The following is a 22517-nucleotide window of genomic DNA, read 5'->3' as shown; positions in this document are numbered from 1 at the left end:
CTGGCATTCTGTGATTCTGTGAGTTCCCGACTACATTTAAATATAGGCTTAGGCTTATCCTTGTTTAACAAAGCAAATCCTATAGAAACTGCATGTTTGGGGTCCCTTTTTTTCTTTTGTTCTTTCCCAGAATTAGTATTATCAGCTTGGGGAACATTCTGATAATAAGAAGTGTGGACATAAAAATATATTTATATCCCTAGCACAGCTGTAATCTTACTTGAATTTCATGCGATGTAATTGCTTGTTGCTGTCTTTTTTGTAGTTGTGAAAATACTCCCACTTTTACTGCTTAATACTACTAATCACTACGCTTTTGTTTTGTTTTTAGCTGTTAAAGCGCCCTCCAAATCAGTGAGCACATTCAAAATCCCAGAAATTCACTTTCCTCTGATGTTCCAGTGTGTTCATTCCTACTACACAGACTTCTTCAACCACCTCAGCAAAGCTATAAATACCTCACCACCTGATAACTCAGCATTGCTGGCAAGGTACTTCTACCTCCGGGGCCTTATTTGCTTGATGCAAGGGAAACTACTAAATGCACTTTCTGACTTTCAGAACCTAGATAAAACAGATTTAAGAATTTTCCCCACTGATCTCGTAAGGAAAATAGTGGAAACCATGCCTCCTTCAGAGCGTTCTCAAGCAGATCGCAAACCCGAGCTGAAGAAGCTGATAAGTAGAGTGATGGAAAAACAAAGAGAAGTTCTCAAAGTCGATGACCACGTGAAAAATTTTGAATTGCCAAAAACACACATGCAACTGGATGATTTTGTGAAGAGGATCCAGGAATCTGGGATTGTCAAAGATATAGACACTATACATCGGTTATTTGATGCCCTAACAGTAGGTGAGTGTGAGATGCATTTTTTAGTGACCATCAACAATGGTGCAATGACAATTTCAAACTGTTTTTTTTAATGGACCAAAATAAAATTTGTCTGCAGTTGTTTTTCTTTTTAATTATTATTCAATATATCTGGGCCTCTAAAAACTCCCAATATGTGAACTTTATGGACAATTTTATTTAAATAGGTTAATTAGGGAGAACAGATTTAATGCATACATCAATGTCTGTAATTGCATCCACAATAAAAACAAGGAATCTGCTTATATTTGGGCACACAATTTACAGTTTTCCAGGTTGTGTAGGTGAGGCAGTTTTGTGATCTGATAGTGTGCAGTTCTGCTTTGGGCTTAGATTGTGAGAAACGTGAATAAAGACTGTCCTAATTGCTAATGGAAAATACCTCTGTTTTTATAAAACCATCGTAGCAAAAGGAGAGGTTACGTTTATATTTGAGAGAACGTCTCTCCTGAATGAGATCTGAATCTTGTGATTGATTTCAAAAGCATAGTTTGAGGGTGCTTTTGTAAAATATTTTGTGGCCACAAAATTAAACATTGCTCAAAATAGCAAAACTGGAGCAAGATTTTCTGAAGCCAGAGGTAACACACATCTCGCAAGAATTTGCGTTTGTTTAGGACTCCCCTGTCCGAACACTCGAATTAGGATAATTAATTACTTAGAATACCTATTGCTGAAGTCTTTAACTGTTATAACTTCAGCTTTTCTCCCAGGTTGGTAAATATGTGATATAGTAGCATTCGGTAGAATAGGCCTATTTCATGTAGTTTTTGCACCTTGCTTACCCATTTTGCTGTTACGGGCGCAATTTGAACTTTAGTGTCTTTTAAAACTGTCTTTCTGTGCAAATCTGTGTAAATGTTTCTCATAGTAAACAAGCTTTAAAATTTTTTTAGGACATCAGAAACAAATCGATCCTGAAACATTCAGAGATTTCTACAACTACTGGAAAGAAACTGAAGCTGAAGCTCAAGAGGTGAATTTGCCGCCAACAGTAATAGAACATCTAGATAAAAACGAATGCGTCTACAAGTTATCCTGCTCGGTTAAAACTAACTGCGGTGTAGGGAAAATAGCTCTGACCCAAAAGCGTTTGTTCCTTTTAACTGAAGGAGGACGTCCTGGCTACGTCCAGATCGCTGCTTTCAGGGATATCGAGGTGAGCATCAAATAACTAATATTTCTGTTGTGTGCATCTGGATGTTCCGTTCTGCAGAGAGATCTATCTCTCAACTTAAAGTTGCAGGAAGGAGTGTAGGCAACACCTCTGAAGTCAGTGAATTACGGGTGATTAGATAAAATTCTGGGTCTTTGAACCAAGAATTTTGGGGATGATGTAGTTTGCTGGGTACTAGGATGACGTAGAATACGTTTTAGAGATTGTGACATTTAGATGTGCAAAGGCGTAAAGCGCAGCACATGGGGTTTAGAACTAGAGAAGTTTAGTAACATGAACATTAAATGTGCTTATTTGTGGTGCCAGCCAGTCTGTATGATGTTGCTTGAAACCTATATTTTCATAAAACATTTTGTGTGGACAATTGAAATAGTTTGCTGTAGTTATATATAAAGTTGCCCTGTAGGATGAGCACTGCACCTTACCTGTGGTTGCCTGGTGTATCTTCCTTGTTTTCCCTACATTTCCAGGATGTTAAGAGCACGACTGTAGCTTTCCTTCTTTTGAGAATACCTACTCTGAGGATTAAAACGTTATCTAAAAAAGAAGTCTTTGAGGCAAACCTTAAGACCGAGTGTGATCTCTGGTACCTGATAGTGAAGGAAATGTGGGCTGGAAAGAAAATGGCCGATGATCACAAGGTATAAATATGGGAATTTCTAACCAAATAAGTGTGAAGTATGTGCTTTCTGTCTCTGTTCTTAATTCATGCATCAGTCTTAGTTTCCTGAAGCATAGAAATTCTATATGTAATAAACCTTTTATGTTGTAGTTATTTTTAAATATACTACTTGTGGAACAATACAAAAAAGAGCACTAATATTTAAAAATGTACGTTATTTTTTCTCACCTGTTGGCGTGGAACTTTTAATTTATTCCCTAGTTCTGTGAAATAGTTTCTTAAGTTCACAACATACCAGAATAGTGATCCTAACAGAGTATTCTCCACCTTACTTCAAAATATGATGCACACAAGGAGTTTTGCTGAGCTGGAACCTTGGATCCTTTCAGTGAATAGAGCAAGATGTATTTTTCTGCTGCAGAAACCTTGAGAAAAATGAGCAATGGATAACCTACAGCAAAGCTGTTTTGTCTTTAGGATCCTCAGTATATCCAGCAAGCGCTGACGAATGTTCTCCTGATGGACGCTGTGGTGGGTGCCCTGCAGTCCCCCAAAGCCATCTACGCAGCCTCCAAACTGTCGTATTTTGACAGGATGAAGAATGAAGGTCAGTCACAGAGCGATGCTGTTGTTGCATCTCTATTTTGGCTGCTGTGTTTTTGTTTTGGTGGTTTTGAGTACTCGGGTGTTACCAGAATTCATACAAATGGTGTTTGGGCTCCCCAGTCAGCTAAAGCTACAGGGGAGAAAAAGCAAGACGTGAATAAATGGTGCAGATTTCTTATAAGAAATATAGATCTATTTCAGGCTTAAGCATGCACTTAATAATCTTTTACAAATCTATTTCAGTGCCTATGATGGTCCCCAAAACAACTTCAGAGACATTAAAGCACAAGATCAACCCCTCAGCTGGTGAGACATTTCCACAGGCAATAGATGTCTTACTTTACACGCCAGGTAAGGTGATGTATTGCTTTCTTTACATTAGCCCAAATTTAATTAGCCTATAAAGCATGTTATCTCATAACACCTGCCTGATTTTGTTCACATTCTGACGTGTCTTGGTTGTGCGTTGAATACTAAAAGAGAAAATCATTAAAAAAGAAGAGGAATATTGCATATTAAGATACAAGGCACAGCTTCCACAATCTTAATTTGTCTCCCTGTGTGTATATGCGTTATAATAGACTTCAATGATGTGTTAATGTGCCAATTTCTCATTAAGACTTCTGCCTCATTTATTGAGTGGGGTGGATGAATGATGCTCTGCCATTGATCAATATTCATTGTTTTTTTTTTATTGTTTCAGTTAAGTCATATGGGGGTGTTTGGTTGAACCACAGCTCTTGAAATCCCAGCCAGACCTATATGCCTTTAACTCCCACTGTATATTACGTGATTTAATGTACTCTTCATTGCATGTAATTTAAGCCTAAAGAAAGCATTATCAATTTCCATGTGGGCTTTTATCTGATACTTTGACATTTATACCTAATTCAAAAAGCATTGGAGGGGAAAATAAAGTTTAGGACTGTGTGCAACCGGCATGAATTTAGGTAGCAAATATGTTAAATCTGGAAGTTCCGAACTCTTAACTTTATAACCTTACTAGTCTTCTGATCTAAGTTAATTTGTATCTCCCAGTATTTGCACAATTTGAGACAAAACAGGAAAGTCAGTGAAATTCCAAGGTTAAGAAAGTGGGCAGGAGCAGCTGCATTTGGGTGGGTGGTGGTGGGTTCAGTGGTGCTTTTCTTTCTTTGTAGTATGAGGCTTCCAAGTGGAGATCTAATGGAGCAGACAGAATGAGTGGATTTCTAGTTGTACTAATGTATCATAGGGCTTAAAAGCCTTCCTGCAGTCCCAGTTAGCTTGGAAAAGATTCTCTCTGCTCTGAATAACTTTGGAGCATAAGGTTAAACCATCAGTTGAGCTTAAGGAATAGATGAGAACGAGCACAAATTCATTGTGAAAACTGTGTTGTTCATTAACTGGTGGTCTAAGTTCCAGAGCACAGGTGTGTTTCATTAGAAAGCTGCTCTGCCTAATAATGGTTTCTCTCTCATCTTCTCTGCTTCATTTCTAGGACATCTTGACCCTTCAGAAAGACCTGGCAACGCTCATCCGAAACTATGGTGTGCTTTAAATGAGGGGAAAGTGGTGGTTTTTGATGCATCTACCTGGTCTATTCAACAGCACTGTTTCAAAATGGGCCGCTCTAAACTGGTAAGACTGACGCATGTATCACTAATGCTCCTTTAGCTTGGTGTTTTTTTGCTATAGCAAAATATATATGACCCCAGACCGCCGGATCCGTTTAAGGAACGCTGTACTGTTGTTCCTTAACAGAATAGAAATTCTATTTCTATATCCTTAACAGAATAGAAGTTCCTAATAGAAAGGCACTTGAGTTGTTTGGCCTGCAGTTAACTTGGAGAACTGGAGATTTTTTTGAGGACAAAAAGAGAGAAAATGGATTCATAATGAAACAAGTCAACTGGTGGGGCATGAAGGATTGGCTCTCAGGAGAGCCTGCTGGCCTAATGGCACAGCTCCTTGGAGCAGGAGGGTGGGTTTGAAACAGTTGAGGAGAAAGAATATAGAGAGAATCAATCTAAAGAGGAGATAGAATCATAGAGTCGTTTTGGTTGGAAAAGACCTTTAAGGTCATTCAGTCCAACCATTAACCCAACGCTGTCAAGTCCACCTCTAAACCATGTCCCTAAATGCCACATCTACATGTTTTTTAAACCCCTCCAGGGATGGTGACTCCACCACTGCCCTGGGCAGCCTGTTCCAATGCCTGACAACCCTTTCCATGAAAACATTTTTCCTAATATCCAATCTGAACCTTCCGTGGCGCAACTTGAGGCCATTTCCTCTTGTCTTATTGCTTGTTCCTTGGGAGAAGAGACCAACCCCCTCCATGCTCCAACCTCCTTTTATGTAGTTATAGAGGTCAGAAGGTCTCCCTTCAGCCTCCTGTTCTCCAGGCTGAGATGGGACGAACTCCAAGAATGGATGAAAAGTCACCTGTGCTGAAGAACTGGAAATTTAGGAAAGGTGTAAGGAAACCAGGTGGATGATATTGAAAGAGCTAGAGTGCTCTAAAACGTGATTCAACCAGCAGGTTAAAGAGAGTTGCTTGTGAAAGACCAGTTGAAAAGAATAATTCTCTCCATGAAAGGGGAAGGTGACCCAGAGCTACAGACTGTGGGAAAGCCAGAAACGTCAGTGGGGATGAGAGTCAAAAAGGGAGAGGTAAAACTGATGGTGAAGGGCTGGGTGGAGAGAAGATGGAAATCCAGAAGAGCCTGATACCGACCTATTCTAAAGAAGAGAAAGAAAAGAGGAGGAAAGTTGGAACTGATGGGACTCAGCAGGGAGAGAAATGAAGAGCTTCTGAAAGGGGGCAGGACGTTCCAGAGACAGCAGATGAAAGTATTTTCTTAGACACCACTTCTAACTGAATTAGTATAATTATGGCAGGTGGTTAGGATGGCTTCCAATCCAGAAGAGAGAAGTGCACAAACGCCTGTGGTTTCCCCTGATGCTCTTTGTAACTTTACCTTTGTTTGGGCCAGGAAACAGCTTTGAGTTGGTTACCAAGACATTATTAATCCTATTTACTGAAAGATAAACTCAGCAAAGTGATCTCTGCTTTCATTATTTACAGAGAATAGAACACTGGTGCACTGATTCTTGATCTCTTACTGCTGTAGCATCTTAATGTAAGCCTTTTTCCATCGTACATGAGTGTTTTTTCTTCTACTTTTTATTTAATCCTGCTTTTTCTCCCCAGACATGTATGATAATGGTAGAACAGAGTCAAGTGTGGATCGGTTCTCAAGACTCCATAATTTATATAATCAACACCCACAGTATGTCTTGTAATAAGCAACTAAATGATCATCGTTCTGATGTTACAGACATCATTGTGGAGAAGAAGAACGGAATACCCAGGTATATTTAATGACATTTTCTCCTTAAAATTCATATAAAAGCAGATGTGTAGAACGTCTGTACCACCAGAAGAGTCCTGGACGTGTGCAGAATCCTCCTGTCATTAAATAAAAAGCCATTTTTTATAGCTAGAACAGTATTTATTAGCCTAGAGAATTTGACCAGCAGTGAGCAGAAGACTAGTTTAAGATCCAAATGATATATTATTGTGCTTTAGTTATTTGACTGAAACAAAGGCAAAAAGTGAACTTGAGCTCAAGGAAGAAGAGCCCATATAGGAAACCAGTGACTGATTTTCCAAAATGTTGGAAAGAATTTATTGTTTTAAACAGAGGGGCTTATGCTGCTAACATAAGCTTTCATTTAGCCCATTTTTGTAGCTCCCGTAGTGTATATAGTAAACGAAGAATTTCCTTTTTAAAGAAAGAGCATTATGTACTTCAAAACAAAGAGGATGAAAACGCTTTTTTGGACAAGGATGAGAGCAGCCAGGAACTGGCAGCACCCGGCGATGAATCAACGCAGATGTAATTTAAAGACCACTTCATTTTTGCTTTATGCACATCATCGACTAGATGTTTACAGCCTGCTTCTGGACTTTTCCTGCCTGTTCGTAAAACAAAGAATACGTTTATTGTTTTGTGCCTTTTTGATCTTTTGGTAGCACAGGGAAGAGTGTTGGCTGGAGGCCTCAACCTTCTGTCTTCCCTGAATTCCATCACGAATTTCTTGTGACTCTATTTCCTTTTTCCATGTACGACAATTTACATTTACCAATATTCATGAACAAAAATCAACATTTATTCAAATACAGTCACGTCATCGTCTTCTGGAACATCATCATAACTCTCTAAACCATATCTGTCCTGCTGCATTCTATTGGAAATTAATTTTACTTTTTTACATATATAGCTGCCTGGACACTATTTAAATTGACTTTTAAAATGAACTGTAACTAGGGCTTATTTTTGGAGTAGAGCTTATATTTCAAGCATCCTGAAAAATCATGCTAGGGCTTATTTTCAGGGTAGGTCTTATTTTTGGGGAAATATGTTTTTTTTGTCCTAACTTGAGAGAAAAAGAGAGAAAATCCAACAGGCAACAGTGTTCAGGAGAATTATAGAGAAAGTTTTTGTTGCACTTAACTCCTTGTGTGTGATGTAACGTGTGCTCTAGTTCTCTTAGAGCCCTGAATTAGCCTGAATTAGCCTTTCTAATGATACAGAGTGTTTAAAGGATAATCTTAAGACGAAAAAAATATCTGTACTAGAGTACTGTTGTTCCAATAGGAGACATAAGCAGTTTGAAAGGCAGATGTCTCTGAAATGAAGAACATTAGTGTAAAATTGGTTATTTTGCGAGTCTCTCCTGCAGATGCACTGTATTCTGAGCATGAATGTAGACTATATTGTTTTTATTTCTATTTTAATCTGTACCAACAGTGAAGCGTACTCAAGCAGTTTAGACGGCACAGTGATTGCTTGGAACATCAGCACTCTGAAAGTTAACCGTGTCTTTCAGCTGCCCTGCCAAAATCTCACTTCCATCCAGCTTCATAATGACCAACTGTGGTGCTGTAAGTTCATTCCTCAAATTAAAAAAAACGAACTACATCTTCACTTAATATGCTGTTTTATTAGACAGAACAATATGTTAATCTCAAACCCAGATGTATGTGTACATGATGTTCTTTTCTCATTCTCCACGTAGCTTGTTTAACCAGACTTCTATAGATATCTATAGATAAGGCCTCCAAAACATGACATGAGGAAGAAATTTTTTACACTGAGGGTGATGAGAGCCTGGCCCAGGTTGGCCAGAGAGGTGGTGGCTGAACCATCCCTGGAGACATCCCAGGCCAGGCTGGACGGGGCTCTGAGCAACCTGAGCTGCTGAAGATGTCCCTGCTCATGGCAGGGGTGGCACTGGATGAGCGTTGAAGGTCCTTTCCAACCCAAACTGCTCTACGATGCCAACTCCCTGTAGTGAGTGTTGTTTAAACACAGAAAATCTATCTTAACCAACGTCACTGATCTTTACTGCAGCTGTCACCGACATCCAAAATCATTTGATGTCATATCACTGCCAGGGAACACAAGTTTCTCTTCTGAATGATGTTGTGACTTGTGAATTATGAGCTGGGACATCTCGATCGAGCTCCTCCATCAGTGAACACTTGAGAGATGTTGGGAAGGTTTTGTAGTAAATCACCAAGTTGCTTTAAACAAACACAAGGGCTGAATGCTGGCGAGAGCTCCGGTAGTAGCATTACAAGCATCATCCTATTTTATATGAATAAACAGCCTTAAATAGATAGATGTAAACAAAATGGATCCAATTAAGTGACCTGATTTTAATATTCCAACACACACTGAGACAAAAAAACAGGTTTTTTTTATGCTTTATAGCCACAGTTAACCAACTGTCATAGAAATATCCTAAGATTATTAAAAAAACAGTGATTTTTACAGCCAGCATTACTTGACTTCAGTACTTTGAAGGTCAACTTTGTAATAACTCCAAAACAGATTAAGTCCTGCATTCAGGTTTGTAAAAGAAAGGAGAAAAGGGTTTTTCCCCAACCTACAATTAGGGAGGCTTATCCTTCCATGTGTCAAAGGACAGAGACTGGCTTTATTTTCCCTCATGGCAGGGTTGGGACTGGATGAGCTTTGAAGGTCCCTTCAAGCCAAATTATTCTGTGATTTTTATGAAAACACTTCCATAGGTGGTTGGCTTGGATCACTCCTGAAGGTCTTGCCCCTGCTGCCGGGTGTGACTTCTGGCTACGCTCTATTTGTCTGACCTCCCCTGCCAATGCCTGTAAATCGGAATGGAAAACTCTGAGAAAATAAAGTCTAGAGTGGCAACAGTGGTTGCAAATTGCGTTTGGTATTTCAGCCAGGCTTTATGGTACCGGCCTGACTTGGTAATCCCCAGACCTTCTAGAAATTTGTCATCTCCTCTGTAAGACTTGAGAGGAATAAAGTAAAGGTCATCTTGAGATTGTTTCACAGCTGGTGACCGATTCAAGAATTTTGCACTGATTCTCAGTACGGCCACACACAAGAGCCTTGGTCCGAATGGACACACAACAGCAGTTAAACCTTGTGAAATCCCTGGTCCTGCTGTGGGGGGTGAGGATTCAGCCCTGTTCACTTTGTAGCAACCTTGGTCTCAGTTCTAGATGAATCTAAGTATGAGACGTCCTAATTTTAACGAGTTTGTTTCTTCTCCTCTCATCATTTTTGGTTTGTAAACTAACAGGTGTATGTGCTGCAGAATAGCAACTAGTGCTTGGGGAAACAACAGATCTGAAGAAACAGATGCCGTCAAAACTGGCAAAGATTTCACTGTTGATTGAGAAACGCGACAGTTGTTAGATGCATCCATTTTATTTTGCCTTTTTTTTTACCTCCATAGTTTATAGAGGTGGAAGAAGTTAGTGCTTCTGTTACTAACTCTTTATCTTGAATATTGAAGGTACTGGAAGTTGCATACTTGTAGTGTCGACTCACGAATTTCGACTACAGATGAAAATTGAGCATCACCTGAAGGACGTGTGTTCCTACTTTCTCTGCTTCCAGCTTTTTCCCGAGGTATTCCATTTAACCTAAAGAGATTTTAAAGGAAGTGTGACTATGTGGCATTACAAGCCATACTTACTTATTGCAATATAATTCCTGTCAGCAGTGCTCACATTAAATGTATTTTTCTGTGCTTTAGAGACATGAAGTGTGGGCGTCTTATTCAGGGAGTAGCGACCTGTATATTTGGAACACCAAAGACTTTACGAGTGCACCTCAAAAGATTCATCTACAAGATTGCTCTGAGATTACTTGTATGATAAGAGTGAAAAATCAGGTGAGACACATTTGGTCTGTTTCGACCTCTTGTGGAATTTTTTACTGTAAAGTTGTGTTTGTTTGCAGCTCTCACGGGCTGGCATTGGCTTCCTCGCTGGATGTTTGCTGGTTTGAAACTTTGATTCCTCTTTGGAATCAGAATAGCTAATGACTGCCCAACACAAGTGGCTGTTACAGGTGTGCCCCAAAACACACATCAAGCCAAAAGCCTCATCAGTAATTAAAAGCGTGATGACTTTCATTAGCCATTGACATTTTCAGGGAACCGTAGAAACGGAAAGTTTAGGTCCCTTGATATTTAATCTCAAGGCTCCTAAGAGTAAGCCTTGGGAAAGGTTAATAGACAAACAACAAATGCCAATTAGATGCCTATTTTTATAGATGACCTTTTTCTTGTTTAGTTACCACATTCCTAACTCAGCAGAGACCAAAGGAGCCAACAGCTCCTTAACATCTCGTGTCCGTGTCATTATTGGCCTCGGGCTGTGAACCTGCTCTTTCTGCATGGTGCTGTGCAAATGGTTGTTGTTGTGATACCACATGGACCAGTTTAGGGCTAATTTGCAAATAAATAGCTAATTTGTATCTGTTGGGAAAGCAATTTTGGGGATCTTTTGCTCAGATTTTCCTTCCTTCGTCAAAAATGATTTTTTTTGTGAAATATGGAAGTGTTCTGTGTGTTCAGTTAGATTTGTAAACCGAGATGGAAAAAATCTGTTGAGATACCCTTCCCCAAGGCAGAGATGATGTATTTAACCCCTGTTCTAAGGGAATTAGGGGATTGTTTGGAAACCCCAAGGCATTAAGCTCTCTTCTCTTCTACTTAAGAACTTTGTTCCTTTGCTTTTCCACTTATTCCTCACTTAGCTCCACCTTAGCTAACATTGTAGTCCAACTCATTGACACAAAAGGAACAACTGGAAAATATCCCTGTGCGATCGCTCTCCTAAACCTGAGTGTTCAGCCTCCCAGTGACTCAGTGGTCCGAGGGGGAGTCTGGAGCCCGTTGTAATAGCTGGAGCATCCCTACTCCTAATCTTCTACACAGCGTTGCAGTTACCGAGCATGAACTTGCACCCTGGTGAAGGCTTAACAACAACATCGGTAGGGGTGTGTGCCATGGGCTTGCTTTTAAAGTGCTTTAATTAAAATCAAACCGTTGTCTTTGAGAAACCTGAGGCAAAACCGATCGCACGATGTGTCTGACCGAAATAGGATGTGTTCTGGCTGCCAAGCATTATGAATATATAATAGTGAGTGCAAAACCTTGCACAAGAAGACCACAGCTGTTTTCTGCCGCTTGGACCAGATGTAGGTGAACCCTGTATTCTGCCTCAAACGGTGACAGTAGAGCGTGTGAGCCGGGCCTGTGTCTGCAGCCCGTTCCTCTGGAGCTCCCTCCCTGTCCTTGGTTCTTGTGCAGGGGTACCAGAGGGTACACCTCTGTTTCAGTCTTTTATTATCTATTTTTGGACCAAATCTCTGTGGATCTGATTTCATTTTGAATTTACCGGTGCTGCTGTTTTCTGTAGCAGCAGCTCACTGCCAGCTGTGAACAGAGAAATACTTTCTTAGAAGGGAAACCGAACTCTTACTCCTTCCCACGCGCTTCTCTTACTTCTCTAATTGTGGGATGTTTGGAACGCTGATTCTACATCCTTCTTATCTGCACTTGTGTGATTTTTATAAACCTGAATGTGATCCCTCCTTAGCTGCTTTCTCTCCAGCCTAAGGAGTCCTCCATTTTTCCATCTTTGCTCATATAACAGCATCTCCTTTTAGTTTCTCTTCCCTGGATCTTCTCTCGCAGTGCAAAGAGCAGAACTTCTTCTTGGTGACAGAATTTCAGGAGGAGGTGAGAAGGGGTGAGGAGTATCAGGGAGTCTTGAGAGGGAGATAGACATGAATTCCCAACAGACATATATATATATATATATGTATATATACACACACACATAGGAAATTTTCAGTGTTTCCCTTTTCCACCCATAGAGAACCCTAATTGTATCGATGTGACACCTAAAACCCCCTCGACTGTGTCCTAGGCTGAAACGTAAAGTATTGAAAATGATCGTGGGTTTGATTTGTTTTGTTTTTCCTTCAGCTGTGGGTCGGCAGCAATGGAAAATCGCAAGGCAAAAGCAAAGGGAAGATCTACGTGGTCAGTGCTGAGAAGAAGACGGTGGAGAAGGAGCTGGTTGGTCACGCCGATACGGTCAAGGCCTTGTGCTCGGCTGAGGACAGATACGTCCTCAGCGGCTCCGGGAAGGACGAAGGGAAGATCGCTATTTGGAAAGCTGAATAGTTCAGCTGCTCAAACTACATCTAAAAAAGTGAAGACCTCGGGCTGCATTCACTCCAGCGTTTTGCATGTATTTCAACCACCCGTCAGTGTTATTGTTTTGTATTTATTATTTTAGTCCCTACATTGTTGTGGAAAATCAAAGTAGAAGGGACTAGAAGTCACTGAAAGTTTCGTCACAGAAGGAGTCGTCGGGCTTTGGAACAGGCTGCACAGAGCAGTGGTGGAGTCGCCATCCCTGGAGGGTTTAAAAGACACGGAGATGAGGTTCTCAGGGACATGGGTTAGCGCTGGATTAATGGTTGGACTCAATCTTGAGCGTCTCTTCCAACCAAAATCATTCTGTGATCCTATGAAAAGGAAGGAGCCAAGCGCATTTATTGGATTTGCAGAACTACCGTAAATGCTGAGTATGGTTCTGAACTAGCAGCTGGATTTAGCTGGGAAGACTGTCCGTTACCCCGTATGGATATTTATGGTGATGTATTAATTAAAATCTAGACACAGGCTCTCCCTGACAACACTGAGAGCTCCCTGCTGGTGAAACAAGACACTTGGATGTTCTTAATGACTGGTTTTAAGCTTGTTTTTTCCTTTAATATAACACACAGCACTTGGCGTTTGTAACAGTTCATGAATCCCATTTTTGTTTTTCATCAGAAGCACTTAATTTATTTCACTTCCATATATTTGTTACTGTGCAAACAAACCTGTGCCGCTCCTCCCTTCAGTCATCATGTCCCTAATCAGAGAAACTGCTGTTATTTTGTCTAGAACCTGCTTAATTTTTAAGCTATGTTCTGCAAAGTCATCCAATTACTCCTTAATTACTGAAGCGAGCACCATCGGATTGCAGTCTAGAAGATTCTCTAATCACTACCTGATGTACTTTGTTTTTTCCATTGATGACAGTTCTCTACAAGTAAAACAATCTATGCAGAAGAGTTTTACGTGTGTCAGTGCTGAATAAAGTGGAATATGATATTTAAAATATTGTAAATAGATGAAAAAAGGGGCTGCTACTTTTGTTAACAAATATATGAGTGTAGGACTAATAGAAGTGTCAACTACTGGAAATATACTCCATGTAGTATTTCTAACTCTTTCAATGTGCCGATGAAAGGTTTTATCATATGTTGATAACTGAAATTTTACCTTTTTTAGTTGTTTTTTAAATCAGTTTAAGAATATTAAACACTGTATTGATACTCTGACCTCTCTTTGTACCTTGTTCTTTTTCCTGTGTAACTCAATACAAGAATGATGGTTTTTAGCGCTGATTTGCATCCTGCCTGTGTACTATGGAGAGTCATTCCCTGGGGTTTTCCCTGCCAGTAACGTGTCCTCCTTTGAGCCCCTCAGCTGCAACTTCCAGCTGGTGCTGGTAAGTGATATGAATTATTTACTGAATTACAATATTTCTCTGTACAGAGACATGGAAGTGCCATTAATGAACTTCCACTTGCTGCAGAGATGAACCCAATGGCACCAACCTGCCACCGTAGCGATTTTAATTCCTGATTTTGTCTTAAATGCTTCGTACCCAGCTTGTGAAAATGTCAGATGGCAAAACTAGGAAATGGACATTTTCATGCTTGTAAATTATTTTATTGATAAGTGACTCCAAAGTAATTGATTGAATAGGAATGTGATTTACTGAGTAGATATCTCCTTCTTAAATACTTTGCTTTCTTTAATACCAGGCTGACCACCAGTATATAGGAGAAGAGTTAAACCACATCAGACCAAACCATGAGGTGTAAAGATCCTTGAACAAAACAAACCCATCGCCAAGAGCAGGAGCGCCAGTGATACCAACTCAACTGACCTGAGGAGCACAAGGTCGTATTGGGACACTGCCCGTGGGGACAATGGTGACAAGTTCCTGCCCAGTGCGGTGGGGGCTTCTCTTCTGTGACCACCCACCTTCGCAGGTGGCCTCGATTAACAGGTACGAGGCTCTGCAAGAGGAACCAAACAGCGATGGGGACGATGGTTCCTTTGGGTGGGAGGTGCCACCAGGGTTGAGTCACTCTACGCTCGGTGTCAAAACAAGAGATGGGTCATTGTCACAGGAGACTCTTCTATAGGGGAACAAAGGGCCGAGTATGGTGACTGGACCCACTTCTGAGGACAGTCTGAGTTAAAGATGTGATGAGAAAACATCCTACCCTGGTGTGGCCCTTGGATTTTTGTCCTTTATTGATTTTTTTCATTTAGGCAGCGATGAAGCTGTAATAAGATGACTGAGGAGTGACCTCATTAATGGTTATCAATATGTAAAGGGTGAGTGTCAGGAGGATGGAGCCAGGCTCTTCTCGGTGACAACCAATGATAGGACAAGGGGTAACGGGTACAACCTGGAACACAGGAGGTTCCACTTAAATATGAGAAGAAACTTCTTCCTGGTGAGAGTGGCAGAGCCTGGCCCAGGCTGCCCAGGGAGGTTGTGGAGTCTCCTTCTGTGCAGACATTCCAACCCGCCTGGACACCTTCCTGTGTAACCTCATCTGGGTGTTCCTGCTCCATGGGGGGATTGCACTGGATGAACTTTCCAGGTCCCTTCCAACCCCTGCCACTCTGTGATCAGAAGTGGTTGGTCACTGGAACAGGCTCCCCAGGGATGTGGTTGGGGCACCAGCGCTGTCAAGTTCAAGAAGCATCTGGATGATGCTTTCAGTTTTATGGCGAGGAGCAGGGAGTTGGACTCGCTAATCCTTATGGATCCCTTCCAACTTGAGATTGTCTGTCATTTTACCATTCAAACCAAGGGATGGCAGTGTTTGCTTTGAGAAAAAAACCCAGCAGCGCAGGCAGGAGCTGCTTGGAAATTCAGGTTTGCTGTGATCTCAGCGGGGCCACGTGGTGAGGTACGAGACATCCCTGTCCTCTGCCTTCCCATCGGCGCCAGTTTGGAGGAAGAGGCTCATTTCTCCAGGAATCGAGCTGTGTGAGCTGCAGGATCCTCCCCAATGTCTGGCTACCCCACAGGTCCCCTGCTCTCAGCAGGGGTGGGTGGCTTTAGTGCCACCCCTGGTGTCAGGACATGGAGGATGATGCACAAATGCCACTTGGCACTGGACCAGAAAACGCTGCCCGCTGAGGGCTGGGAGCTTGAGCCCAGGATTTTGGCCACCGTCCTGCTGCAACTCCCCTCTCATCGCTGTGCCCCTCCAGGGCTGGTTGCCCATGACGTCGCTGTCCCCCTGCCCCTTTTTTTGGGTGTAAAGAGAGAAGTGAGAAGTAAGGAAAATCATAATCAACAAGTTTGGGTTTTCCCTGGCCGTATCACTCTCATGTTTCTGACCTGAGTGTGTAACTGATTAGTTCTCAGGGGCTTAAAGTTCGCTCCTGAAATTCCTAAACAGCCCAGCAAAGACCAATGTTCACTGGTCACCCATCCAAGGGCTCTGCAGACCCTGCAAATCCTACAGCTCTCGTGAGAGGGACAGATGCAAGAGGAGCAAAGCACCTTTCTCAACTGCAAATGGATAAAAGAGTAGAGCAATGAATGAAAACAGTTTCAAACTTTTGTGTGTGAATTTTAGAAATAGCTAGAAATTATATTACTTTGAAGCGCTTTTTCGCTGGAGATCACCCTGCAGGAACAGCAGCACCAGCGAGGTTTCTGCATCCTGCCTGCGAAGGAAGAAGGAGGTTTCTGCTGGCAGAAAGGTTTCAACATTCCTTTCCACCTGGAGAGTTGGGGAGGGGAAAGTTTAATGAAATATAACAAGGGCAAATGTAGAGTCTTGTATCTGAGCAGAACAACCCCAGGTTCCAGTATAAGTTGGGGAACGAGCTGTTGGAGAGCAGTGTAGGGGAAAGGGACCTGGGGGTCCTGGGGACAGCAGGATGAGCATGAGCCAGCACTGGGCCCTTGTGGCCAGGAAGGCCAATGGTACCTGGGGTGGATGAGAAGGGGGTGGTCAGTAGGTCAGAGAGGTTCTCCTGCCCCTCTGCTCTGCCCTGGGGAGACCACACCTGGAATATTGTGTCCAGTTGTGGCCCCTCAGTTCCAGCAGGACAGGGAACTGCTGGAGAGAGTCCAGCGCAGGGCAACCAAGATGCTGAAGGGAGTGGAGCATCTCCCGTGTGAGGAAAGGCTGAGGGAGCTGGGGCTCTGGAGCTGGACAAGAGGAGACTGAGGGGTGACCTCATTCATGGTTACAGATATATAAAGGGTGAGTGTCAGGAGGATGCAGCCAGGCTCTTCTTGGTGACAACCAATGGTAGGACAAGGGGCAATGGGTTCAAACTGCAACACAGGAGGTTCCACTTAAATTTGAGAAGAAACTTCTTCCTGGTGAGGGTGCCAGAGCCTGGCCCAGGCTGCCCAGGGAGGTTGTGGAGTCTCCTTCTGTGCAGACATTCCAACCCGCCTGGACACCTTCCTGTGTAACCTCATCTGGGTGTTCCTGCTCCATGGGGGGATTGCACTGGATGAGCTTTCCAGGTCCCTTCCAACCCCTGACACTCTGTGATTCCACCTGGCAGGGCGTTAGGGCTGGTGTATGGATCCTCGTGAGGAGATACATGGACAGTCACGCCTTGCAAGACCCAGCCCAGGGAGGTTCTGGTTTATATCTTTCCTGCTTTCACATCCCTTTGGTCTCTGACAGGGATGTAGTACAGTCCCCGTTCACTCAACCCCCACTTCACTTTGGGCTCTGAAAAAGCAACTTCTTAGCCCAGGCCTAAAGTTTTTACTTCTTCCTTAACCTCAGGTCCAATGAGAAAAAAAGCTCAGCTGAGCTGTGTTTAGCTAAAAATGAACCAAACACTGTGTGGGCATCGACCCCTCTGAGCTGCTGATCCCGATTCTGAAGAAGGAGGAGTCACAAATCAAATCCCTCGAGTAAACTGCTGGAAATCAAAGGACCATGAGCCACCAGCTCTTACTGAAACGTTTATTAAGATCGAACTTGAGAACAACGGATCGAAACACAACGTCTTGTGGAGTCGAGTATTTCTAAATTGATTTTTCTATGCGTAAATGAACCAAAAAAAAGTCAAGATTATACAAAAAGAACAGAAAGTGCAGAACACAATAAAACAGTTCTCATGCAACAAACCTCTTTTTAACCTTTGAACAGAAAATAAGCTCGACAGTGTAGAAATAAAAACCCATACATACATTATGCCGTCTACGCACTCAAACATTCATCTGTGACATTTCTTTATCCCTTTTTCCTCATAAAACTTAACATTATGTGTTTAACACATGCTTATAAACATTGCTAAACTCAGCAAGAGCTATTATAGTGCCCCAACTTAATAAGTTGATAAAAAAGTAGTTGTCATATGGCCAGTTCACAAAGGAACTAAATATTCTCTCTTTTTTTTTTAATCTTTTTTTATTTTCTTTTATTTTTCCCCCACTATGAGATACCTATATGCCGCTTTCTATTCATACGAGGCGTTTAAAATAAGCTGGTCATTTGGCTACCAAAAGGGCTTAGTGTTCATGTTACATCAGGAAAATAATAATGAATACTGGGAACTGCCAATTTGTTGAGAGAAAAGTGGTTTTTTGGAGGGGGCCGCTCTCCTACAATTTGGCTGTTGCTGAGGTCTGGATACATCAGAGGGTTCTTGGTTTGGTTAAATGCTCCTTGAGCTTCACCCTCAGCTTCAAAATGTAAGAAAAAATAGGTTGGAGCTCGTCAAATTGAACCGTGTCCTGGGTTTTTCAGGACGTGATCTTAGTTCATAATGAATAGAAAAGCAGGAACGTCTTCCTGAGATGTTAACACGACATTCCAAAAAGGTAATTGAGCCTTTTTGTGATGATTTAACCCAATTTCCTACCTGCCCGGGCCTTGAAAACACAAGGTTGGTTGATATTTGTGCCGACGGCTCCTTCTGGATGCAACATGAGAACCAGAAAACTTTGGGTAGCTCTGCTTGTTAAAAAATGACCATTTTGGACGCACTTTACAAACGTTCAGCTTTGTCGTTTAAGGAAAGAAGAACAGCAAGAGGACTCTCTGTAACCATAAAGTTTCTGCAAAGAAAAATAAAATTTGGTATATTTCTTCTACACAGTCATTAATAACATTTCTGTGCAACATTTGGTGTTCGGTACATTTATTTGGCCTATTGCAAAGGAAACGAGGACAAAACAGCTGCAAAGAAAACCAGCTTCTCTTTCACAATAGATACTTCAGATGCCGAAGCTGCTACATGTGCTTGGAATATCATGCAGGAGTTTGCTTATTTATTTAAATAAAATACATATTTATAGCTGAGCTCATCTCGCATGGGACTACGAGGAGGGAAACCTGGAAGAACTCAGTTGAAAATATCGAGTACAGCGACGACGAGCACAACATTTTGGCCCGAGCAGCGTGTGTATCAACGTATATACACACAGACACATATAGACACACGCGCGCCTCAAATAAACCTGAACCCGGACGCGTTTGTGATGATGAGACTGAGGTTTTTAACGAGGTACACGGCGATAATCGCTGTTGTCACCGCTGTCGTTCCAAGTGCCGGAGGGACTTGAATGAGAAAGACTCAACCCCGGATTTCAAAGAGAAACTCACACATTGTGGGGTTGTCCTGTTATTTCGGAGACTGGAAAGAAGCTCCAAGCCAAAGGGGAAAAGGACACGGCGCGTTTCGGGATTCTGGATTTACTGCCTTCCTCCCTTCCGATGACGAACAACCCGCGTCTTTCCGTGAGCGCTCACCGCCAGATTCCTATTATTAAAAGGCTATTTAAGGTAATAAATCTCTATGAAAGTCTAACCAGCAGGAAGAGAAACATTCCGAAGAAATTATTGCTTCTGGAGTCTCAAATTGCCATCCGGGATCTGAGCGGACTCTTGCAATAACCCAATGGTACAAAACCCAACGCTTCAAGCTTGAGCTTCTCTGCTCGCACGTGAAATATTTCCAGATGCGCGGCGCTTGAGAATCTGAGCGCTGATGGTTTTTCATGGTCACCAGGAGGACCGTGGAATTGTCAAATTGTTTACAGTATAGAGCAAAATGGGATAAACCCACTAAACCTTCCGCCGGCTGCAGGAAAGGTCCAAAGAGCTGGAGCGCGTGGGATGAATTTGACTCTACAGTAATACCGACAAACAGAAGATTCTTGTTGCAAGGGATAAAATAAACCCCCTTCAACTCTTCCCACAACACAAAAACGCGTAAAATCAGCACAAAAAAAAATAATCATTCCCGTATCAAAAAATAAGGGGCATGTGAAGAAATAAATCGTTGCCTGCTCTACCCTGAGAAGTGCCGGGAATTGAATGGAAACTCCAAGTGAAGAAAAAGCAGCGGCCGCGCGGTGGTTTCGCTTCGCCAGGGGCTTCCCCGACTTAATTCTTCTGGCAAGACTACAAATAGCTCAGCGCGTTTACAATGGGTAATTATTTCCTTTGGCTTTACAGGGGAGTGAAATGGAGCTTCCTGCTGCAAGGCAGCGTGCGTGTTCACGTGTTACGGAGAATAATTAAACAGCGTCATTAACAGCCCCGTAAAACGCCCTAAATGTGGATTTTAACAGTTCTCTTCCCTCTTCGCTGCCAGATCTTGGTCGGCTCAATGATGCTGTGAGAAAGAAATTCTGCCTTGCAAAGGTGCTATGTGGAGTCACATTGATTTGAACCCACGTTGATCCGCAAAGATCGTGGGGAAAAGGGTTTTAAACTGTGAAAGAACCTTCCCAGAAATAGAGATTAAAATAAGGAGCGCTTGCCAGCGTTTGTTTAACCAAAAGCAGGATGTTCAAGGAGCTTCAAAATTCAAATATTAAAATGTCTAACTCAGTGTGTATGATATTTTACATGAATGCCAGTTATAGGGTGAAATGCAACTCATCTCCGCTATATATGAACGTCAGCAGAATATATAAAATGTCATTGAGATGATAAAGTTCACGGCAGAAGTTCAAAGTATTTCTCACGACTGATTTCTTCCATAAAGTCTCGTGTTCTTCAGTAGTATCATTCCCCTGTCTGAACACAGTTCACAGTATGTGTTCTAAACTAAAAAAATATTCACCTTAAAGGAAAAGAAAAGACTTTCTCAGACACTTGAAAAGAAAAATAACAACCAACCTAAGTCCTGTGCGAAGTTTTGAGGCAGCAAAACTCTCCCAACGAGCTGTGATGTGTCTGGTTTTGCCCCGAGGTCCGTGTGAAAGGAGCGAATAGCGTCGCAAACGCTTCTTTACGAGACGACAAATGGAAGTTTGGTTTCTAAAGTAGCTTGAAAAGGGATCTCTGAGCTTTGGCCGCCGGTAGATCCAAACGCTGTTTGAAATCGGGTTCATATGACTCTTCACATTAAATAAATGTCTTTGCGCTGCAGCTACGTCCTGAATCAAGGGGAGGGGGATACGGAGGTTGCGCCGATGACATCGGTACAGCAGCTCCCAAGAGCTCCAGCCCCAAATTCCTCCAACGTAGGGACTGGAATGGCAACGTACGCCCAGCGGATTGGAATTTCAGGCCTACAAAACTGTTTCAGACGCAGATTTTTATGCACCCATAAAGTGACGGAGGTTTTACCTTGTTGTACGGACGCTGCGTCTTTCCCTCGGCTGCCGCATTCCCAGCCGGGAGGTGAAAGGATGCTGAAAAGTGCAATTAATGAACTAATTCCTTTCCCTACCAAAGAGAATCCTCACGCCCCCTCCCACCGAGCCGACCCCATGGCAGCTTCATCCAGAGATGATGTTTATAACACCAAGAAAATGAATTACAAATCGAACTATATCCTGTAGCAATTTCGCTAACGAGAACGTGAGGTCTAAAACGAACGGTAAAGAGCTGTCAGACCGGTAATATCGCGCTTACGAGAAACAAAACGGATCCATGTCTTGGCGTTTGATTCGGCTGTTACACTAGTGACACCTGAAATGTTTAGACAAAAATAATAGCAAGAGACTATAAGATAACTTCCATTTTCAGTTAGGTTAAAAACAGCCCCAAACTTCATTTTTCTAACTGCTAATTGTATACACTGTGAGTCTCATGCAGATTAATAAAACTTACTCGAAACCTAAATGTATTCTTAATAAAAAAAGTGTTCAGAAATGACATGTCTAAGTTGTAGAGAAAGCGATTAGCATCAGACTACCTGTTCAAACCTATTTGAAGGACTAAGAGAATTTCATTTACATTTTTGCACGAAACTGCCTTTTCTTCTGTCATTTTAGCTACAAAGTAGTGAAGATCCTAATTTGTTTTCCTGGAAAAAAAAAATAATAATAATATAATAATTAAAAAGAAAAAAGAAGCTCTCGATGGTGCACCTGCACTCGCTGGAATGTGGGTGAAGAAGAATCGATGGCCTCACACGGCGGATTCGCTCTCGGGCCCCGAGGCGGCAGCTCCTTTCCGCGTGAGCTTCAGCACCGTGGGCTTCTCGGCCGGCTCGGGAGGACCTAAACCTTTCTGTTGTTCTTCCTTTGGCTCGTCGTTGACTTCGGGGTAAATCACCAAGAAGGTGGCCGTCAAAAAACCCAGGAAAGATCCCACCGAAGCCACCACGGGGATGACTCGGACGGTGCCGACTACGTCCACCACGCCGCCCAGCGCCGAGGCCACGAGGATCTGCGAGATGTAAACCTGGCAGGACAGGATGGCGCAGTCGATGCCGAATCCGCGCTTGGAGTTGCCGGGGCTGTGGTGAATGTACTGGGATAAAAAAGATGAGGAACGCGTTAAGAGGGAAAACAATTAAACACTAAT

At 42.3% G+C, this 22517-nt stretch overlaps 2 protein-coding genes across 5 annotated transcripts in view; one reads left to right on the top strand and one right to left on the bottom strand.

Annotated features, from left to right (window-relative positions):
- DENND3 (DENN domain containing 3) overlaps window positions 1-14015 on the top strand; it is a 40003-nt gene extending 25988 nt beyond the window's left edge. For both annotated transcript variants that reach the window (XM_082045248.1, XM_082045249.1), the window contains 11 exons: window positions 332-853; window positions 1768-2030; window positions 2519-2689; window positions 3148-3277; window positions 3520-3627; window positions 4757-4896; window positions 6473-6633; window positions 8076-8209; window positions 10117-10232; window positions 10360-10497; window positions 12604-14015. In XM_082045248.1, coding sequence (XP_081901374.1) covers window positions 332-853; window positions 1768-2030; window positions 2519-2689; window positions 3148-3277; window positions 3520-3627; window positions 4757-4896; window positions 6473-6633; window positions 8076-8209; window positions 10117-10232; window positions 10360-10497; window positions 12604-12804 — 2084 coding nt within the window. In that variant the 3' untranslated portion in view covers window positions 12805-14015. The remainder of the gene's footprint in view (window positions 1-331; window positions 854-1767; window positions 2031-2518; window positions 2690-3147; window positions 3278-3519; window positions 3628-4756; window positions 4897-6472; window positions 6634-8075; window positions 8210-10116; window positions 10233-10359; window positions 10498-12603) is intronic.
- Window positions 14016-17697: 3682 nt separating this feature from the next.
- The window catches only part of SLC45A4 (solute carrier family 45 member 4), a 67755-nt gene continuing 62935 nt past the window's right edge, over window positions 17698-22517 (bottom strand). For all 3 annotated transcript variants that reach the window (XM_082047126.1, XM_082047125.1, XM_082047127.1), the window contains exon 8: window positions 17698-22463. In XM_082047126.1, the coding sequence (XP_081903252.1) occupies window positions 22119-22463 (345 nt within the window). In that variant the 3' untranslated portion in view covers window positions 17698-22118. The remainder of the gene's footprint in view (window positions 22464-22517) is intronic.

This window comes from Streptopelia decaocto, assembly GCF_964273445.1.
Source record: "Streptopelia decaocto genome assembly, chromosome: 2".
Lineage (NCBI taxonomy): Eukaryota > Metazoa > Chordata > Aves > Columbiformes > Columbidae > Streptopelia > Streptopelia decaocto.
The sequence above is the reverse complement of the archived record's forward strand: the minus strand, read 5'-3'. Positions and strand labels throughout refer to the sequence as shown.